At 39.4% G+C, this 22,661-nt stretch overlaps 1 protein-coding gene across 1 annotated transcript in view; it reads right to left on the bottom strand.

Moving 5' to 3' along the window:
* The window catches only part of Arhgap6 (Rho GTPase activating protein 6), a 296,896-nt gene that overhangs the window by 53,618 nt on the left and 220,617 nt on the right, over positions 1–22,661 (bottom strand). The window contains exon 3 of the mRNA XM_055613362.1: positions 7,354–7,425. Coding sequence (XP_055469337.1) covers positions 7,354–7,425 — 72 coding nt within the window. The remainder of the gene's footprint in view (positions 1–7,353; positions 7,426–22,661) is intronic.

Raw genomic sequence — 22,661 nt, 5'->3', positions numbered from 1 at the left:
AAACTAAACAGAAAATACATGAAGTCATTCTGTCTTGATATTTACTCTTCCTTTACTCTCATTCAAAATATGGAGCCACCAGGAGTGGGTTTTTATTTCTCTCTGGTATGGTAGGCTTCTGTTAGGGCTGAACTTATTGTTTCTAAGCTAGAATTTTGATGTGGCCTCTATAGTGTCTTGATGCTTTTCCCAAAGACTCTCACAAGCTTCACAAAGTAGTGCTCTCTAAGCTCATACTATAGGGTCTTGTCTTGAGGTCTTTGTAAGATTCTAGGAAGGAGCTCTGAATACTATTTTCTTCTTAAAAATGCAGCTATTCTGGAATAAAAATTCAACAAATTTCTACTGAACAAAGTTGTCATGTGTGTGTCAATGAAGTGTTGGGTGCATAAGCCTATCCGAGTTCAAATCTTGGTGTTTTTGTGTGTGTGTATGTGAGAGAGAGACAGAGACAGAGACAGAGACAGAGAAACCTGCAAAGGTGGAAGCTAAACTTGATAATAGGATTTTCTTTTTAATGACAAAGATATTACCTAAGACTTGCTGTGTTATGGCCAGGGACAACTGGTATTATGTTTTAATCCAAGCCATGTGTTCCACTAGGATATTAGCATTAGTTGTCTCTGCCTCATTAAACACAGGGTCAAATGTTGTTGAGTTTTCCTCTTTACTCCTAACTATTCCATTTAGAGCCCCATTGTCTCACCTGTGAAAGAAGCTTACTACCACAAGCTTCTCCTTGTCCTATACACTTTATTTTTTTTCTACTATTATTGGCTTTGACTAACGTTTAAACCCCAATATTCTAAAACACGTAATGGTTTGCCTGACTACTTAGATGGCTCACGTGACTCTCTGTTCCCATATTTCCTTCCTCTTTTCTGACCTTTGTCTGTAACCACCATTGTCAGCCACTCCCCTTTTCCCACTCTGGAAATTGTTTTCCCCAGAATTTATATTTCATTTCTATCTCCAGCTCTCAATTGTCCTCCAAGCACCAATAACTTCTTGTTCTTTTACACCTCTATGTTCCAAAGGCATGTGTCACTCCCAGCCTTTCCTTTCTAGACTTTGCTTGGATTGGCAGAGGCATCTGTTTTTCATGGGGCAAATAAGACTTCTAAAAGCCATACATTAATACTTCTCTCCTTTTTCTATCTTATTTCTACTTCATCATCATCTTGCTATACCACCCTCATGCTATCATCTGATTTTATCTCCTTCTTTCTACCTCCACCAGAATTCTCAGTCCATGGTACCGTTGCTTTGCTCCCAGATTTGTAAATAGCTTTCAAACTGCCCTTCCTTCTTTGCTTTGTGCTGTTGTCTGCTCCACCCTCATGTCATACAATGTAACATGATAGTCTAATTTAATTTAAAACACCACTCAAGAAGTCATTCATTCTTTAGTATATTTTGATGATGTCTCAATACTGCTATCATGTAGACCAAAAATTGTGCTTTGGCCTACAAAATTCTCTGTGAGCAAGAGCCACACCTTTCCTACCTTTCTCTAGGACTACAAGCATCATGGTTAGTCTCTTCTTTAGTATTAGCTTGTGAATATAGGTGTGTGTGTGTGTGTGTGTGTGTGTGTGTGTGTCTATGTATGTTTTGTGTCCATGTTCTTGGGGTTGGGATTTGCACATGCATACAAGGAAGGCAGAAAGCTTTTGTTTCCCTCCTTAGGTCCTTACCACTTTTCATTTGAGATAGGATGTATCACAGGCCTGGAACTTTGTCAAGTTTTCCAAATGAGGTGGGCAGTAAGCATCTAGGGATCCACTGTCTCCCCCTCCCATTTCATCCTTTCTGGGGTTACAGGCATACACCACCAAATTTGGCTTTTTTTTTTTAATGTGGGTTTTGATATTCTGATTTAGATTCTCACACTTTTGTAACAACCGGCTTACCTACTGAGTGATGTCCTTAGGCCATAAGGATGGCTTTTAATGACAGTATTGAACCAATTTCCTTGAAGAATTTCTACATATAATTAATTCTTAATTTTTTATTACTACTTAATTTGAAACAAAAATAGAAGTTGCAGAAAAGTTTTTTATGTTTTACTTCATAGTTCCTGTATAGTGACCTAGACTGTGACACAATAAGATTTTTGTACAAAAAAAAGAGCATCACAATTGATGCTCTTTCAGTGTCCTGTGGATCAGTTATGCCAACATAATACCTAGGCCTTATGTGCCTTGATTAGGGAAGCCCAGGAACTGGATCAAACCAGTTTTTTTTAAATATGTATTTTTTTTTATTTAGCTTTTTCTCAATATCTGTTTTTTTTTCTTTATTAATTACACTTTATTCACTTTGTATCTCCCCTGTTGTTCTCTCCCTCCTTCCATCCAAATCCCTCCCTTCCTCCACCCTCTGCATGCATGGCCCTCCCCAAGTCCACTGATAAGGGAGGTCTCCTTTTCCTTCCTTCTGATCCTAGTCAATTAGGTCTCATCAGGAGTGGCTGCATTGTCTTCTTCTGTGGCCTGGTAATGCTGCTTCCCCCTCAGGGAGAGGTAATTAAAGAACAGGCCAATCAGTTCATGTCAGAGACAGTCCCTGTTCCTATTACAATGGAACCCACTTGGATACTGAACTGCCATGGGCTACATCTGTGCAGGGGTCTTAGGTTATCTCCATGCATAGCCCTTGGTTGGAGTATCAGTCTCAGGAAAGACCCTTGTGCTCAGATTTTTTGGTTCCGTTGCTCTCCTTGTGGAGTTCCTGTCCTCTCCAGATCTTACTGTTTCCCATTTCGTTCATAAGATTCCCTGCACTCTGCCCAACAGTTGGCCATAAGTCTCAGCATCTGCTTTGATAGTGTTTTTTTTTTTCAAGAGAACTGTCTGAATTTCTGAAAGTTACTTCTGTTTGCCAAATAATTAAAAACTACTGAAAATTAAGGACTTTGAAATCTTCTGTATGAAATTTTATCTTGCAAACCTAAGGCAATTTTGAATTTGTTTCCATATAAACCCCCACAGAAAGATGGGTAGTTTAAGTGACAGCATAGATGCCAGGATGCCATATGTTCTGTTATATATTTTTATATCCATCAGTTAAATATCATGCAGGACATAATTCATGCTGATGGAATCAATTAATATAGTAACATATAAAATATTTATGAATCACTTTCTTTTAAAATTGTGAGCAGGCCATCCATTTTGGTGGCCTAATCCAAGAGGTCATTCAAAGTTTCCTGTTTTCCTAATTTCCTTCTTGGATTTCAGTAATAATAATTTTTCACATGTGCATTTGTTATGAACTCAAACACTAATATTCAAAGGGAAGGAAAAATATGAAGGGATTACAAATGTACCACATTAGCACACAGCCATTCTCCAGTTCTCGTTCCCAAGACAGCTAAGCAATGGCTCCCAATGTTGACATGGACAAGGTTTTATGTTTTAAAGAGCTGTCTTGGAGTAAGTCTTCCAGTTAAGCCTAGGATACCTTGTTTTAAAACACCAAGGCTGAAAGACACACATGGTTTGTACTCACTTATAAGTAGATAGTAGGCATATAGTACAGGATAACCATACTACAACCCACAGACCCAAAGGAGGTAAGTGAAAAGGAAGGCCCAAGGGAGGGTGCCAGAATGACACTCAGAAGGGGAAATAGGATAGACAGCAGAAGTGGAAGAAGAGAGGGAACTGGGAAGGAGATGGAATTGGTAGGGAGAAAAGAGTGGGGATCAGATGTGGAGAGAACAGAGGTGGGAGGTGAGAGGGCTAGGAACAAGAAGCAAAACACAAGAGGACATCTGTTTGTCAAGCTGAAGGCTTATGACAGGGCAGGCTCCTGGGAAGATATGATTGTAACTCTAGTTGAGATTCCTAACAGGGAGTGGGGAACATAAAGACTGAAGTGGCCACGTCCTATCCAGGCAAGGCTAGTGGAAGGAGGGGAACAACAACCTGACAAAACCTTTGATCCAAAAATCACCCTGCCTACAAGAAGTACAAAGTCAAAGAGGCAACAAAGATTGAGAGAATGTTCAACCAATAATTGGCCCAACCTGAGACCCACCCCATGGTAGACAGCCAACCCCTGAGGCTATTAATGATGCTCTGCATGCAGACAGGAGCCTAACTTGATTGTCATCTGGGATGCTTCCACCAGCAGCTGATAGAGACAGATGCTAGGACTTGCAGCCAAGCATGGGTCAGAGCTCTGGAGGGTCCTGTGGAAGTATTGGGGGAAAGATGGAAGGAACTGGAGGGGACAGAAACCTCACAAAAAGACCAACAGAGACAATTAACCCAGTTCCATTGGTTATAGAGACTGAGACATCAACCAAGAAGCATGCATGGCCTGGTTCTAAGCCCCCTGCACATATGTGGCCAATGGGCAGCTTGGTCTTCATATGGTGCACCTGGTGAGTGGAAGGGTGGGGCTGTTTTTAACATGTACTCTATTGTCTATTTTTGGATCACTTTCCCCTGGCAGGGCTGCCTTGCGTGGCCTCAGGAGATGAGGATATGCTCAGTTCTGATGTGACTTTATGTGCTAGGGAGGGTTGTGGGAGGAGGCTCCTTGTTTCTGGGGAGAAGTAGCAGGAAAAGGTAATGGAGGGGATGGGGTACTGGGGGGAAAGGAGGTAGGGCCACTCTTGGGATGTAAAGTAAATAAACTGAAAAAAATACACTAAGTCTAATTCATAAAGATCAAACTTCATACAGTGAAGCTTGGTACTCCTCTCCTTAGATAAATGAATGATGTGCCCTTTCTGTGGAACCACCAAAAGCTTTCCCCACTCAGCTTCCTGTATGCCAATATATAATACTCTCAAGCTTTTACTGAGTCTACATTAGTATGGTTTTGGTCAGAAAAAATGTCTAATGTCCTACTGGACACTAATCAAGTACTTACTTCCTGACCCTTACTTCCCTATTCACTCATCTTCTTTTTGTCTGCTTTATGTGTATGTGCGTGCAATATGAGTGCACACACACACCAATTTAGAGAACGAAGCCATCAATCTCTGTCTTCCAAAAAAAAAAAAAAAAACACAAAACAAAACTCATCCTTCTTAGTGTAGTCTGAATGGATATTCTTGAAAGAACCACTAACTTCATTGTTTTTCAAACCCAGCATCAATATCATTGTCCTAGAATAAAGTAACTTCATGAAATAAATTGCTTATATAGCTGTTTTCAATTTTCAGTGTTTCAGTTATCCACAGTAAACTGCAGTAAAATTAAGGGGAAAATGATCAAATAAAAAGTTGTTTGTTTTAAGGTTTCTATCACAGTATATTGTAATGATTGGTTCATTCTTGATTATTTTTGTTAATCTTCTACTGTGCCTTATTCATTCATTAAACTTTAGCATAGGTATGCATGTATACACAGGGAAGTATACGGCACATAGGTTTGCTTTACGCCACAATTTGTGTCATTGATGGAATGTCTTTAGAATGTATCTCCCATGGATGGGGGGCACGGTTATTGTAGTTAAGTTCTCAAGCCTAAATGAATCATCTATATTAGCTCCTCTAAAGCCGAGGGGACATTGAGGAAAATGGAGTAGAAACAGTGTAAGATACAGAGGCTGCGGAATAATGTTTTGAGATGCATATGACATGATCATTGCACTCATGAACACATATCATCTGCGCTTACGGGCATAAGATTTATACATATAAAAGACATGAAGGTAAGAAGAGTACTAGTTAGGAAGAAGAATGGATCAGCAGGAGGGGATGAGAGAAGGGAAGGGGGTGAATATGACCACAATATAATATACTATAATATATTTGCAAAATTGTCAAAGATAAAACACAAAAAATAAGGGCAGTAATACAACAAACATACATATAGTAAAATTTATCAGACAATGAATGTGCAGGTAGCCCATTCTTTGTCTTCATTATTCTAGTAGCAAATCCTACTGAGTATTCTGGTGAATATGATCACAGTTCTCATGTTAGATTATACACTGGAAGTTTGCAAAAAGAAAAAAATGCTCATGCCTGAGATACCCTTGAATGTCAATGCACCCAGATTCATTTCAGTAAATATATAGACATTAAGTCTCCTTTTATTTGTATTTCAGGGGGTGTTGGACACAAAACAATAGGTCTTGTGCATTCTAGACAAGAATTATACTACTGAGCTACATCCCTACCCTTGAGCCTTAATTTAAAGGTTATAGAAATGATTCTAGCTTGCGGCTGCAGGTATTGATTACTAACACCTTTTATCTCTTTTTGCCTAGTTGGAGGTACACATTTAAAAGGATGAGCACAGTCTGGCTACAGGCAATGCTACTGGCAGAGGTCAAGGATGTTGCTAAACATCTCACAATGAACAGTACAACATATGCCCACAAAGTTTTTCCAGTTCACATTGCCACTAGCACCAAAGAAAACAAACCCCACTGCAAGGGAGGCAAAACAGTGATTTTAATTCCTTAGGATTCTTTGTATCCATATGTGTAATAGACTGGTATCTGTGTTGGAGCAAGCCTTATCCAGTGCAATTCATAATGCATTTATTGAAAAAAAAAATCCACTGCTTTCCAATAAAAGGATAAATGCAGTTACTATATATGAGCACTCCAAAGTGAGACATATGCCTTTTTTCATTAAACATTCATTCATTATGACACATAAAATGAACATGCATTCACACAATTATACCATTTAAAAATCAGTTCATATAAGACTATAAAAAGAAGTCATAAAATATAGACTGTAGTAATGGGGTCCAGGTGACCTTTACAACTAAAGTGTGCAAACTAAAATTGACCACAAATGTCTGTGAAAGAATGGCTCAAGTGTCATTTCCTTAAAAAGCTATGGAAATGAACACAAATCAGTATGATGAAAGTCAGTAATTGCCAAAAACTTACGGAGCCCAAACCAAGCATTCTGTGATCTAACAAAATTGTTGAGGATGGCCTACCTTTTGTAAGTCACAAGATGGAGACTGTTTCTTTTCTGTAGTCATAGCAGGTAAATCCAAGCTCTTTCTTATTTAATTGGTCCTGCTTAATTGTCTGCATTTGCCAAACAGCTGGTTATTATTATGCATGCTGTCCATGGCTACTCAACCAAGGTCTTCTTTTAGGCATAGCTGATTGGACACAATAATTGGAACCACAACCTTGCCTGTAGTCATCAACTGCTCAAACCAGTTGAACTCATCAATTCAGCATAGGGATACTCAAACAGAGAAAAGCAGACCCAAACTGTTCTCAATAACATTCCATTACAGAAATGTAGTTTACATAATAGAACCTAACTACATAAATCCATGCAATTCAAAATATCAACCCAATACAAATAGCATGCTCCCTGAAAGATGCATTGGCTTTAGCTATTTGGTTCTTTACCTTTGTCTTTGTTCTTTTCTTTCCCTAGTGAATCCAGTTTCTTTCTCAAAGATTTCTTTCTCTTTTGTCCATCTGTGAATATTAAAAGAATAAGAGTTTTTAAAAAAATAAATATAAAATTATTTTCACATTACAAACAATTACGGTTGATGTCCTCCTTCACTTATATAATTCAACATTGTAAACAGAAAACTAGCCTTGAGAATACCTGAAAAATCCCCAATTTGTAGCATATGTAACCAACCATGAAATATGCTCTGAAATGTTCTTTCAATCATGGGAAGAACTAGAAACAGCCCTCTTTCATATGTAATTCAGCTTTGACAGCCAGATGTGTTTGTTTTTACTGTCACAAAAGGCTTTTCAATTCTTCATGTTTATGCAAGTCACTCTTCATCTTGAACAAAATCTCCGTCCCAGAATCAACTGTACACACATATAGCTTTGACATTCATAAGCTTCTACAGTGTAACTGGAAAAGGAAATGGATTTTGGTGTCCATTGAACTCAGGACTTACTATTATCATAGCATTTACAACATGAAGAACTTTGGATAAGTCTTGGTGCTTTTACCTAAATAATGGAGCCTGATGCATGTCCATAAATTCAGATCTACTTTCTGCCTAGGGCTTGCATGTTATTCTACAGTATGCTTGTCCAATAATTTAATTATTCATACTTTGATAGATGTTGGAGTTGTTTCAAATGTGTCACTGTAAGTAGGGGAATATTCTCTTTTTCCATGTGATACATCTAATGAACACACTTAATGATCTGCTTAACAAACCAAATAGTAAAAATGGCATTTATATTGGTTGGCATCTGCAATTGAATTCCAGGAATGTCATCATAAAATATTGGCATTTATCACTGCCAGAATATGTTTTGGGATTATTAAGCTTAACATGGAGGAGATGTCCACACTGGGTTACAATAAGAAAGACACAGTTCAAACCAAAGGGAACTATTTTAAAAGTGGATTAAGAATTCTTGCAGGACATACTAAAACATGTAGTAAAAAAGAGATATCACCCAATAATTTTACGAAACAAGGCTCTGATAGCAGCAAATGTCATAATAAGCACTCTGAATGTAACAAGAATTCCTCAGATCCTCTTGGGGTTGCAGATGCTCCCAACTCCTCCTCCTCTTCCTCTGTGAATTTTTAGATGTGAAGGAATAATATCCTTACAAAATCTCCCCCAAAATATTTTATTCCCACAAAATGAAAATAGTAAGATTTTTCACCTTTAAAGTCATGAGATTTGTAAAGGCGGGGAAAACATGTAAATCAGCTGGTGTTAAATCAGTACAGTGGTCAAGATCCATTAATCTCTTTCATCTCTGATGTGGTCACATCTTAAACATCTAAGAGTTGATCTAACTACTAGGAACTGTCATGACTTATTATATAAACACAGATGATAAAACATATTAACTGCACAAGATTCTCATCTGTTCTCCAAATAAGACTGAGGGTGGTTTTACTTTTTAATACTTTCGTTATTGCTAGTTCAACTCACTAAATGTGTTTGGTCCAGTGATAAAATTTCCTACTAAAATTTTTCTATTTCCTCAATTTGCATACTTGACTGAACAGAGTAACTAAACCCTGCATCTATTGAAGCCTAAGAGATTTTTCTGTGGTGTTAGGGATGGAACCCAGGACCTTGTACACTGCAACCAAGTGTCCTATCACTGAGCCCAGGATGAGAAGCCACAAGTTTTTTCTCTTTATTTTTATTTTAATTTTTATAATTTTAAGTTAGTATGTAAACTAATAGATTTCACTGTGATTTTTTCCTTCCTTCCTTCCTTCCTTCCTTCCTTCCTTCCTTCCTTCCTTCCTTCCTTCCTTCCCTCCCTCCCTTCCTTCCTTTCTTATATGAATTATTCACTTTATACCCCCAACTGTAGACCCCTCCCTTGTCTCTTCCCAGTCCCACCCTTCCTCCCTCTTCTTACCTATCCCGCTCCCCTAGCCTACAGAAACAGGGAGCCCTTCTCCCCTACCATCTGACCCTAATCTATCAACTCTCATTAAGACTGCCTGCACCTTATTTCTATGTGGCCTGGCAAACCACTGCTCTTCTTACTGGGGAATCCACAAGGAAACTGAACTGTCTATGGGGTACATCTTAGAAGGGGGCCTAGGTCTTCCCCATACATGGTTGGTTGGTGCATCAGTCTCTGCAGGATTCCCTGACCCCAGATTTGTTGTCTCTGTTGGTCTTCTTTTGGAACTCCCGTCCCCTTCAGGTCCTTCTATCCCCACAATTTTCCATAAGACTCCCTGCACTCTGCCCAAATTTTAGTTATGAGTCTTAGCATCTGATTTAATCCCTCCTGGGTGGAGTCTTTCCAAGGACATCTTTCCTAGGCTCCCATCCTGTTCCCTCTCTCTTCAACAACTACATGTGTCTGGTGTCTAGTCCATTTTCCTTTCTGAATGAGAAGTAAGCATCCTCTCTAGGGCCCTCCTTGCTATTTAGCTCTTTTACGTCTGTGGATTGTAGTATGGTTATCCTTTATTATATGGATAATAATAACTTATAAATGAGTATATACCGTGCATGCCTTTCTGGGTCTGGGTTATCTTATTCTGTCGATTTCTCAGGAAATTGGGAATAGCACTATTTCAAGACCCAGCTATACCACTCCTGGACATATACTCAAAAGATATTCCACCATACAACAAAGATATTTTGCTATGATCTATGTTTGTAGCAGCTTTATTCATAATAGCCAGAATCTGAAGACAACCCAGATATTCTCCAACTGAAGAAGACACAGAAATTGTGCTATATTTACACAATGGAATATTACTCAGCTATTAAAAAGAAGGAAATCATGACACTTTTAGGCAAATGGATGAAACTAGAAAAGATCATCCTGAGTAAGGTAACCCAGAACAAGAAAGACACTGTGATGTTTTATACATATGTTTCATTATACTTTATTTTCAATCATTCTCCTCTCCCACTGATCTATCACATGCACACAACCTTTCTGGCTGATTGTCTTCCTTTCTCATTTTGGGCATCTATAATCTGGTCTTAAGTGTATTCCCCAAGATAAGCCTTACCTGGAAAGCACAGAAATTTAACTTTAATCCAAACCACACGACCTATCAGTTCTCTGGCTTAGGGAGGTTTATGCTTTGAATTTTGTATTTTCACTCCTGACAACTATAAAACAAATAGGTTTCCTGTGGGTTGCATGTTGATGCATATGAGATTATATTACAAAATATAAATTTTAGTGTCACATCAACAATGACATGGTATTCACCATAACTACTTAGAGATTAAGATTGTTGTGTACTTTCCTCTCTCTCTCTCTCTCTCTGTCTCTCTGCATTCCTTCTTTACTTCATCCTTTCCTACCTACCACCCTCTACCTCTAATTTTGTATTATCTTGGATATATCAAGACACATGTCTGGTCTTACAGGCACATCTCTCATCTAGGCACTGTATTTTCTTCCCCTACCACCTAGGAACACGTGGAGAGTAATAGCTTTGACAGTAGACAGTTCTGTATATGGGTTCTGAATTTACCAATTCCCGCAGACAACTTAATCTCTTCAAACCTCAGTCTCCTCATCTATACAGTGGGAGACATCAGGAACTGTTGTTTGGATAGGATAATGTTGAAGATTCCGTGTGCTTAGATTATAGCACATGTTTAGTAAGTACTGATCATACATGGATCTATGTACAGAGTAAAGTAGAGGCAGTAATGAAATATATACACTGTATATATGCCTGATATCTACCTGAAGAAGAAGATCTATGTGTTAGGATTTTGGAACTAAACCTGCTCCTGGGTTGCCTAGCAACTTATGATGTCATCCTGTTGCTGGCCAGGTGGCCACACCTGGAAAGCGTGGTTACCTTCCTCGTTAAAGGGACCAGCCGGCCATGTGGTCCCTCTCTTGGTTTCTCTTGCCCTTTTCCCCTTCCCTTGGCCTCTCTTGGCCCCCTCCCCTTTCTTTATCGGGGCGCCATCTCCTCCCCTCCATCTCCACCTAATAAACCACTTTCATATAAAATCTGTTGTAATCATCATGATTTAATTTGTCCCTTTACATTTGGTGCCGTGACTCGGATGGGTTCTCCTGGCCTACCCAAAAATCCTCATTAGACTCCAATGGCTACAACAGATTCCTTTCTGCTCTATGCCTAAAAATCTTTACCTTTCCTCAACTATCTACTGTGCATGGCACATCTGTCCTGCTGCCTGCAGCTGCAGGGAAAGTGGCCTCCCAGCTCCCTGTGGAGGCCAGTCCAGTACCTGCTGCTCAAACTTGTTCCATTACTCTGAACTTCTGAGCACTCCCGCTTCTCCAAAATCAACTTGAAAAAGTCCCTGGTGCTCCCTAACCTCAACCTAAAAACCTTTACTTTCTCTCATTGCTTTTATGCACCCAGCTGCTCAGAGCAGAGCCCCGGAGACTCATGCCATGCTAAAATCAGCTTGGGAAAATCTGGCACGCTGCTTTAGGTAATAAATCGCTGGGAACCCTGTACACAGATTTGCACACATAGCTGCCTGAGCGTGATTTTGAATCTCCCGCCAAGACACTTGCCGCCATGTTGGGTTTGGGAGGAAGTGGGCAGAGCCACAGCTTCACTATCAACTCCATGTGGTTTTGCAGCCATTTTGACTCGGGACAATTTGGCTCCATCTTGCCATGTGCTCCCCCCTCTCCCACTCCTGCACAACTCCAAACCATGACACGCGTGTACCCCCACTCCTGTGTCTTTCAATATTCTGACTACTCTAAGTGTTTTTCCCAAGCTTTAAAAAATCTTTTCTTCCTGATTTCTGTATACTCTGTTGTTAAAAAAATAGATATATAAGTTTTAAATGCTTTAAATTCTTAATCTAATGATTTATATAATTTTTTCACTGGGTTTACAAGACTGCCTTAATCAAAACTGTTTTTATCTTCTTTTTAATTTTTTTTAACTTTTATTAATTATGCTTTATTTGCTTTGTATCCCCCCATAAACCCCTCTTCCCTCTCCTCCTAATCCCACCTTCCCTCCCTTCTTCACGAATGCCCCTCCCCAGTTCCACTGATAGGGGAGGTCCTTTTCTTCTTCCTTCTGATCCTAGTCCTGATCTCACCAGTAGTGGCTGCAGTGTCATCTTCCGTGGCCTGGTAAGGCTGCTCTCCCCTCAGGGGGAGGTTATCAAAGAACAGCCCAATCAGTTCATGTCAGAGACAGTCCCTGTTCTCATTACTATGGAACCCACCTGGACACTGACCTGCCATGGGCTACATCTGTGCAAGGGTCTTAGGTTATCTCCATGCACAGTACTTGGTTGGAGTATGAGTCTCAGAAAAGACCCCTGTGCTCAGATTTTTTGGTTCTATTGCTTTTCTTGTGAAGCTCCTGTCCTCTCCAGATCTTACTGTTTCCCACTTCTTTCATAAGATTCCATGAACCAGAACAACAACGAGCCTCATTTTAAATTGGTATGGATTTTTAAAAAAAATTCAAAGTTACGTTTTACTATCTATAATTCAACCCTGCTTCAAAATAAATTTTATATGATAATAAAATTTCAAAGTTATAAATATCTATTCAAATTAAGTTGGTTTAAAATGTACATCTAAATGCTTATGTCTTTCCAATTCCTGAATTAATAAATGCTGTTGCTGTTTCTCCTGCCATATGCTGCCTATGATCGGGATTCACCATTGGGCCTTTTGGCTAATGGTTTGCTATAATAAATTCAAATGTAATTTTAAAATTGCTTTATACTGTTCTATTATATTGTTGGTTTTAAAACTCATAAATCAGGTTGGTTACCACATACAACATTTTACCAATATTCTAAATTAAGATCTATTAATTTTAGAGGATTTATTTATGTTAAAACTTGGTCATTATGCTATATCTCTACTATCAAAAGGTTAAAATATGCTTGGTATTATTTTCTAAAAATAGTATTATTATTAATCTATAGTATAGCCTTAGACTTCTATAAACTATAAACTTTTTCTATACTAAATCCTACAGAAAACTCTTGTGCTCTCACTTTAATGGTCTATATTTATGACTTTTAAGACTCCAACTTAACAGGGACAAAACGTAAAGTCCTAATATTTAATGATTAACGGATGTAACTTAATAGTCACCTCATAGATGTCCAAATACATATATTTCTACAGATGCAAACATGGTCTCACTGCAATCTTTAATAAACAGCTGAGGATGGTCACTGTGTCACCATACAGGAGTTGGTAAAAATAATAAAAATAATAGCCTTCCCAACAGGCTCATCCAGAACAATAACTATGCTCCAGACCTTGGCTGCTGCTCTGAGGCTGTTGGCATTCCCACACAAAAAACAAGAGGTTTGCTGTGCCCCATTCCACTGGGTATAGCCAAAAGTCAGTTCTGCCAGGTGACTGTTTCAAATGCAGCTGAAGGGGACATTGGTCCCACTGCTGCCTCAACAAGCCACACACTGCCTGCTAGCAGACTGGCCTGTGGACATCAAAATGCTCCCAAGCAGACTTGTCCTCTGTGCCTAGCCATCGAGGTTCAACCATAAACACTTCCAGCCTTATAGCTCCTTGGCCTGGCAGAAGACAAATAAATGGCTCCTTGATTCAGCAACCTCTACCACCCTCGCCCAGCCCAGAGTAACATCGCAGGTCTATTTTGGCCTCACATTGTGATCCCAAGGACATGTTGCCAACTTCTGTCTTGGGAGACCTCAGATTCCTTCTCAGTTCTCTTCATATGCAGGAGACCAGGCCTTACGCCTAATTCCTAAGGATGCTACTACTGTCAGGCTTAAACACAATATGCCTTGTTGCCAGACTCAAGAAACAGGCCTAAATGTAACCTTTTAACACCCCTTTATTTAGCTAAAGGACAATAAATGTTCACAGCAGTCTCACCTATATTTCATGGTAAATAACTAAATACAAAGTCCCCCCCCAAAAAAAATATTGTTTGAGAATCTTAAAAAGTTTCTTAAGATTGGTAAACACCAGTTATACATGTTTGAGAGTCTAAAAACATCTTAAGGTTGATAAATGCAAGTTATAAATGTTTGAGGGTCTAAGAAAATGTTTATATACATATATATTTTTTTGAATTTTATTTTTTTCTTATCAGTTACATTATATTAACACCGTATCCCAGCCGTGTCCCGATCCCTCATTCCCTCAAGGTTGGTAAATGCAAGTTATAAAGGTTACAAGGTGTAAGGTAATTTAAGGTATCCTAAATAGGTAAAAAATACTTAATATTTCCTCCTGTTCCTGTGCTACGCTACTGTTATATTGATTGTCCAGAACTTTGACCTTTTTCAATAGAGCTCTAATTTATTAATATAACTCTAATACAAAAACATTCCATTAAACCACCCACTAATATGGTTCCAAGCTCAAGCTTTTAAATCTCCACAATGTATGCTTATACTAAAAGTTAAGATAAAGTGAGTTTCCCTTCTATTTCATGAAAAGCTTGTGCCTTTTCAGAGCTCACCTTAAAGAATGCTTATGCTGTTAACACAAATCTGTATGTCCATTGTTTTTTCTACAGTGTATATTTCAGTGCATATTACAATTATGATACTAACAAATTAAAGTTTTATCCCCTTTGTGAATCTTAAGAGTAATTCTTATAAGCTGCAGGAAATCACCTAAATCCACCTCTCAGGTCAATTGGGCTCCAGATAAGTACTACACTTATTGCCTATCTCAGAAGAGGAGATGTTTCCTCTTTCCCTGGTATTGGGACTTCCCTTTCCTGGCTACCATATTGCTATCCACTGCATGCAACACCAGCTAGATATGGTTGACCCTCTGCTGACCTCCATTTAGGGCTTCTTTTCCCTTGGGAGAATCTCCCACACACAGTCCCTGCCTCCCCTCCCCATGCTGGCACAGGAAAATCCTAGTGCTAGGTGGACTGTGCTCTCTTGGGCAACTATGCCCCTGGTCTCTGGCCAAAAGCTGATGAGCATTGGACCAGGTAGGACCATCTCTACTGAGTCATACTTTGCCTTTGGGATGCCTCTGGAAGGTTATGGGCTTCTCTGCCTCCCAATGAGAAACGTCCAGACGCCCATTCCTCCAGATTCTCCTCTGGGACATCTTCTGGAGAATTTCAGGTTTCGACACCTAGTGCCCACTTTAAGGCTTCTAAGTTTATACACTTCTGTAACCCAACCTCGCCTCAATGACAGATCCAGAACAAAGCCTTTTTAATTACTGCCAGTGATTGGGTAAATGAAGGTTCTATCAGGTAAATAGAGGTTCCCATGTTCAAGTCTCATTATTGCAAACCTTCCACCTCTGTTCACTCTCCCAAATGTTTTAAATATATACCTAAAGGATTTTCTCCGTAACCTGCTTAAACTTTTTGCCTATATATATGTTTCAGTATCCTGCCAGACACAGATGTTTCCTATATCCACAGTAGCACCAAAGCAACCACCACAAGTGTTCAACTCTGACCTCACAGACTTCCATCAATCTGGACCTGCACTTTCCCTCCCAGCCATGGATGTTCTTGCAGACCCTGGACAGTATCAAAGCAGCCTGTTCTTCCTGGAGTTGGCCAGCATTTCAGCCTTTTGACCTCCCTACAGCGCCGCCAGTGTCAGCAGGAAGTAGCCAGAAGAGAATCTATGCCTGTTAATCACTTATTAACAAAAGGTTGGAATGGTGTGCTTCAGGACCAGGACAAGCAGCTCCAGGTCCTCCCAGCATTCCTCAGTCCCCACCTGCTGCCTTGCATGGCTTGAAACTCTCTATTGACAACCCTCTACCCTAAATTTTCCAGGGCAGAGGCTTCCCTTCCTCCTCTCCACCATGTAATCTGACCATTTTGTTGCTATTATTTCTTCTCTCTCTCTCTTAATCCCTTGCACGAAAACCAAGAGCTGCTTCCAAAAAAACTAAATTTATATACTTTAACTTTCCTTACATGAGAAGCAGCCCAAGTTTTTTAATTATAGAAAAAGGGAGGAATGTAAGGATTTTGGAAATAAACCTGCCCCTGGATTGCCTAGCAATTTATGATGTCATCCTGTTGCTGGTCAGGTGGCCACACCTGGAAGGCGTGGTTACCTTCCCCCTTAAAGGGACCAGCTGGCTGTGGTCCTTCTCTTAGTATCTCTTGCTGTCTTCCCCTTCTTTGGGCCTCTCTTGGCCCTCTCCCTTTTCTCTGTCGGGGTGTCCCTCTCTCTTTCTCCCCATCATATCCTGCCCTCCCTTCTCTCCCAGTCTACACCTCCAGCTAATAAACCTCTTTCATATAAAACATCTGTTGTAATCATCATGATTTAGTTAGCCCCCTTACACTATGATCCTTTGGAACCATAGTTATATATATTTGTGAGCCACAATGTGAGTGTGTGGAACTTAATCTGGGTCCTATGCACTAGCAACAGGTGGTCTGAACTGCTGAGTTATCTCTAGGGTCTCCTTTGGTATTTGGTAACAGTGATGAAAACTGACTAACACAAAAGAAGGGGATTATATTACACTTAATGCTCAAATGAAGACAAAGAATTAGTAGGCATCTGTTTCCAGGGTCAAAGCGTTCCTTTGATTCTACCACAGACATGGGCAGATACAAAACAGCCATATCCTTCCATCAATATTCATATGAACATCAGTGCACAGTGATTTGAAAACTGATGTAAAATCTTGGTTTTTTTACCCCACACATATCTGGAGGTTTGGCTTCTCAATAAAGGCAGAAGGAGCTGGAAGCTCTAAGCCTTACATTCCTCATATTCCTCTCAAGTCATCATGGGTACCTGACCCTGAGATATTCCATTCATTTTTTAGTATCTGACAGGTATTAGAATTTGCAAACTCATTTGAGCCTCAAAGAGAGGCTCTGGCTTGTTCAGTACCTTAAAATTATCCTGCCAGATGGTGGTGGCAGCGCTTGCCCTTGATTCCAGCACTTGGGAGACAGAGGCAAGTGAATCTCTGTGAGTTCTAGGCCACTCTGACCTACAGAGTGAGTTCCAGCACAGCCAGGAATACACAGAGGAACCATCTTGAAAAAGCAAGCAGGCAAGCAAACTAACAAAACAAAACAACCCACCCAAAAGCAACCAAACAAGCTGAGAAAAAAATTGGGAGGCTCATTTTGTTTTTCAGCCACAGTTATCCCACAATCTAGTTGAATTAAAAAAAAAAGACTCTTAGAAAAAGTAAACCAAAGGAATTCATAGGCAATATGGAGAACTTAGTGAAAAAAATGAGGAAAATATAAAAAGAAACTTTTGGATGGTAGAATAAGAACTGGCACTTTAGAAACTACACATAATCTATGCAATGGGTTCTCAGTCTGGGCACCAGTAACATATTAATCCAGGTAATTCTTTATTATGGTCTACTGCCCTATTTATTGTAGGCTACATAGACACATCCTTTGCCTTTATTTACTAGCTGCTAGAGCATTCACTCATATTTTGCCACTGCAAATGATGTTTGGCATGACTAAATATCGACAGGAAGTCATATCTCTATGGTTGAGAACCACTGCTCTCAACATAGCTCTATGTAGAGAGCACACCAATGGGCACAAGCCATGTGAAACCAAGTCTCCCCTACTGTTTTAGATAGAAAAAAGTATCAAAATGTTCACAGGTTATTAAGACTTTAAATACTGGGTTGAAGTTCAGGAAAAAGAACGACTTCCTTCAATTTATGAAGAAAGCAGTCTGCCTAGAGTTAGTGATCCTGGTACCAAATGCTTTAGGTTTTAGAATTAAAATGAGTCCCTGAGATAAACAGTTCTCTGTTTCTCCACATGAAAGGTTTCATCCTTACTTGGGTGGTAAGATGAGGTATGAAACCATATTGTGGTGAACAGTGGCATGAATAGGTGCTATTCAGCTCCCAGTGAAGATACCATTGTTCTTTCTTTTTAACCAAGTCATGCCACTTAGAGAACCCATGTGGACTGAGGAAAGTTTATTATTTAAAAAGAAGAAAGGAAAAGATGCCCAACTCAGTGTAATGCACTGTCCTGGATGAGGTCCTGAAACAAATTGAGGATATTAGCAGGATACTGATGCAAACAAATATGAATCAAGTCTATCATTTTGTCCAAGGCTGGTATACTATGTTATTGGGGGTGGGGGAGGGAACAAAATGCTGTATCATTTGTTTTTCTAACTTTGAAATATATCTAAAACTATTTAAAAATTAAAAAAAATGACCTTTAAAAGCTCATTCTTCCAGGTACTAACTGTATTTGAGTAAAGGTCTAAAATTCACTTGTTATATTATGAGAAAATGGAGGCCTGGGCTGCTTCTTGATGTGTTTCAAAAAACTGAAAACTCAAATTTGTAGCAAGAATGGAAATGACACACAAAGCCAAAGTTTCTGACCCAGGTGAAACTATGAAAATAATCTACTATTGCCATCTCCCTCATCTGAAGAAAAACACGTCTGAACTGACATGAAACATTTTTTTTTGTGGCTGCTCTTTGGGGGAAATATATTTGTTAAAAAGGAAGTGGTCAGCTTAGAGTCCCAACCAGTTTTATTTTTATGGCCCTGGTAAAGGTTTCATAGGTGGCTGATAAAACCATCTCTAAATCCTTTAAAATTTTTTTTATTAATTACAATTTATTCACATTGTATGTCAGCTGTAGCCTCCATCTCCTCCCAATTCCACCCTCCATTCATCATCTCCTCCCATGCCCCTCCCCATGTCCACTGATAGGGGAGGTCCTCATCTCCTTTCCTCTGAACTTAGCCTATCAAGTCTCATCAGGACTGGATTCATTGTCTTCCTCTGTGGCCTGGTAAGGCTGCTCCCCACTCAGAGGGAGGTAATCCAAGAGCCAGCCACTGAGTTCATGTCAGAGACAGTCCATGTTCCCATTAACTAAGAACTGACTTTCCATGGTTCTATCTGTGAGAGAAGTTATCTCCACACAAGGTCCTTCGTTAGAGTATCAGTCTGAGAAAAGATCCCTTGGCCCAGATTTTATGGTTCTGTTGCTCTACTTGTGGAGCTCCTATTTCCTCCAGGTCTTTCTTTCTCCCCTTTCTTTCATAAGATACCCTGCACTCTACCCAAGGTTTGGTTATGAGTCTCATCATCTGCTTTGACACTCTGCTGGGTAGAATCTTACAGAGGCCCTCTGTGGTAGGCTTCTGTCCTGTTTCCTATTTTCTCCCTCTTCCAATGTCTGTCCCATTTGCCTTTCTGAATGAGGATTGATCATCTTACCCAGGGTTTTCCTTCTTGCTTGGCTTCTTTAGGTGTACAGATTTTAGTATGATTATCCTATATTACATGTCTAATATCCACTTATAAGTGATTCTGAATATTATGAATAAAGCCTCTATGAACATGGTTGACCAAATGTCCTAGTTGTATACTGAGCATATTTAGGATATATGCCTCAAAGTGCTTTAGCTGGATTTTAAGGAAGCACTATTCCTAATTGTCTGAGAAAGCCCCAGATTGCTTTCCAAAGTGGTTGTACAAGTTTACATTACCACCAGCAATGGAGGAGAGATCCCCTTTCTCCACATCCTCTCCAGCATGTGTTGTCAATTGAGTTTTTATTTTTAGTCATTACAATGGAGTAAGGCGAAATCTTAGGGTCATTTTGATTTGCATTTTCCTAATGACTAAGGATGTTGAGGATTTTTAAGTGTTTCTCTGCTATTCAATATTCTTATATTGAGAATTCTCTGTTTCGGTTTGTATCCCAATTTTTTTACTTGAATTACTTGATTTGTTGTTGTTTTAACTTCTTGAGTTCTTTCTATACTCTGGATAATAGACCTCTGTCAGATATAGGGTTGGTGAAGATCCTTTCCAATCTGTAGGCTCTCATTTTGTTCTGATGACAGTGTATTTTGCTTTACAGAAGCTTTTCAGTTTCACGAGGTCCCATTTTTGACTGTTGCTCTTAGAGTCTGTGCTGTTGGTGTTTTGTTCAGGAATTTGTCTCCTGTGCCAATGAGGTCAAGGCTCTTCCCCAATTTTTCTTCTAACAAGTTTGTCTGTTTCTTCTAACAAGTCTGTCTATTTTTATGTGTCTGATCCACTTGGGCTTTAGGTTTATGCAGGGTGATAAGTTTGGATCTATTCACATTTTTCTACATGTAGACATCAAGTTAGACCAGCACCATTTGTTGAAGATGTTATATTATTTCCATTGTATGGTTATGGTTTCTTCATCAAAAATCAGATATCCAAAAGTGTGTGGGTTTATTTCTGTGTCTTTTATTTGATTCTTTGATCCACCATTCTGTTTCTATGCCAGTATCATGCAGTTTTTATTACTGCTGTTCTATAGTACAGCTTGAGATCAGGGATGGAGATACCTCCAGGAGATCTTTCATTGTAGAGGATTGTTTTAGTGATTCTTGGTTTCTTGTTATTCCGTATGAAGTTAAGAATATTTTTTGCAAGGTTTGTGAAGAACTGTGTTGGTACTTTATGTCCTTTGTGGCTATTGTGAAGGGTGTTGTTTCCTAATCTCTTTTTCAGCCCTTTTGTCTTTTGTATACAGGAGGGCTACTGATTTTTCTGAGTTAATTTTGTATCCAGTCACTTTGCTGAAGGTGTACTATAGAGCAACAGTAATAAAAACTGCATCATGCTGATATAGAAACAGAACAGTGGATCAATGGAATCGAACAGAATTCCCTGAAATAAACTCACATACCTATGTACACCTGATGTTTGACAAAGATGCCAAAACCATACAATGGAAAAAAATATAGCACCTTCAACAAATGGTGCTGGTCCAACTAGATGTTTACATGTAGAAAAATGTGAATAGATCCATACTTCTCACCCTGCACATAACTAATGTTCAAGTGGATCAAAGACCTCAATATAAAACCAGACACACTAAACCTGTTAGAAGAAAAAGTGAGGAAGAGCCTTGACCTATTGGCACAGGAGACAACTTCCTGAGCAGAACACTAACAGCACAGAATTTAAGATCAACACTCAATAAAAGGGACCTCATGAAACTGAAAACCTTCTGTAAAGCAAAGAACACTGTCATCATAACAAAATGACAGTCTACAGACTGGGAAAAGATCTTCACCAACCCTGTATCTGACAGAGGTCTAATATCCAGAAGATATAAAAAACTGAAAAAGTTAAAAACCAACAAACCAAATAATCCAACTAGAAAATGGGGTACAGAACTAAAGAGAGAATTCTCAATAGAGGAATATTGAATGGCAGAGAAACAATTAAGGAAATGTACAACATCCTTAGTCATCAGGGAAATGTAAATCAAAATGACCCTGCGATTTCACCTTACACCCATCAGAATGGCTAAGATCAAAAACTCAAGTGACAACACATGCTGGAGAGGTTGTGGAGAAAGGGGAACCCTCCCCCACTGCTGGTGGGAATGTAAACTTGTACAAAAACTCTAGAAATCAATCTGTGGCTTTCTCAGACAATTAGGAATAGTGCTTCCTCAAGATCCAGCTATACCACTCCTAGGCATATATCCAAAAGACACTCAAGTATGCAACAAAGACATCTGCTCAACGATGTTTGTAGTAGCTTTATGTGTAATAGCAGAAGCTGAAAACAGCCCAGATGCCCCTCAAGTGAGGAATGAATACAGAAGATGTAGTACATCTACACAATGGAATATTACTCAAAAATAAAAAAACAAGGAAGTCGTGAAATTTGCAGGTAAATGGTGAGAACTGTATAAGATCATCCTGAGTGATGTATCCTAGAAGCAGAAAGACGCACAGAGCATATACTTACTCATAAGTGGATATTAGACATATTAATACAGAATAAATATATGAAAATCTGTACATATAAAGAAGCTAATCAAGAAGGAGGACTCTGGCTAAGATGCTCAATCCCCATTCAAAAAGGTGAAGAGGATGGACGTTGGAGGAGTGAGGAAACAGGGAACAGGACAGGAGCCTACCACAGAGGACTTCTGAAAGGATCTAACCTGCAGGGTATCGAGGCAGATGCTGAGACTCATAGCCAACCTTTGGGCAGAGTGCAGGGAATCTTATGAAAGAAGGGAGATATAGAAATATCTGGAGGGAACAGGAGCTCCACAAGGAGAGCAACATATCCAAAATGTCTGGGACCTGGGATCTTTTCTGAGACTGATACTCCAGCCAATAACCACTCATGGAGAAGGCCTGGAACCCCTGCACAGAGATAGCCTATGGCACTTCAGTGTCCAAGTGGTCTCCATAGTAATGGGGACAGAGACTGTCTGTGACAGGAACTGATTGACCTGCACTTTTACCACCTCCCTCTGAGGGGGGATCAGCCTTA

Source organism: Psammomys obesus, unplaced genomic scaffold, assembly GCF_907164565.1.
Source record: "Psammomys obesus unplaced genomic scaffold, mPsaObe1.curated_primary_1811, whole genome shotgun sequence".
Taxonomy (NCBI): Eukaryota; Metazoa; Chordata; class Mammalia; order Rodentia; family Muridae; genus Psammomys; species Psammomys obesus.
Note: the sequence above shows the minus strand (reverse complement) of the source record. Positions and strands in the feature narration are given on the sequence as shown.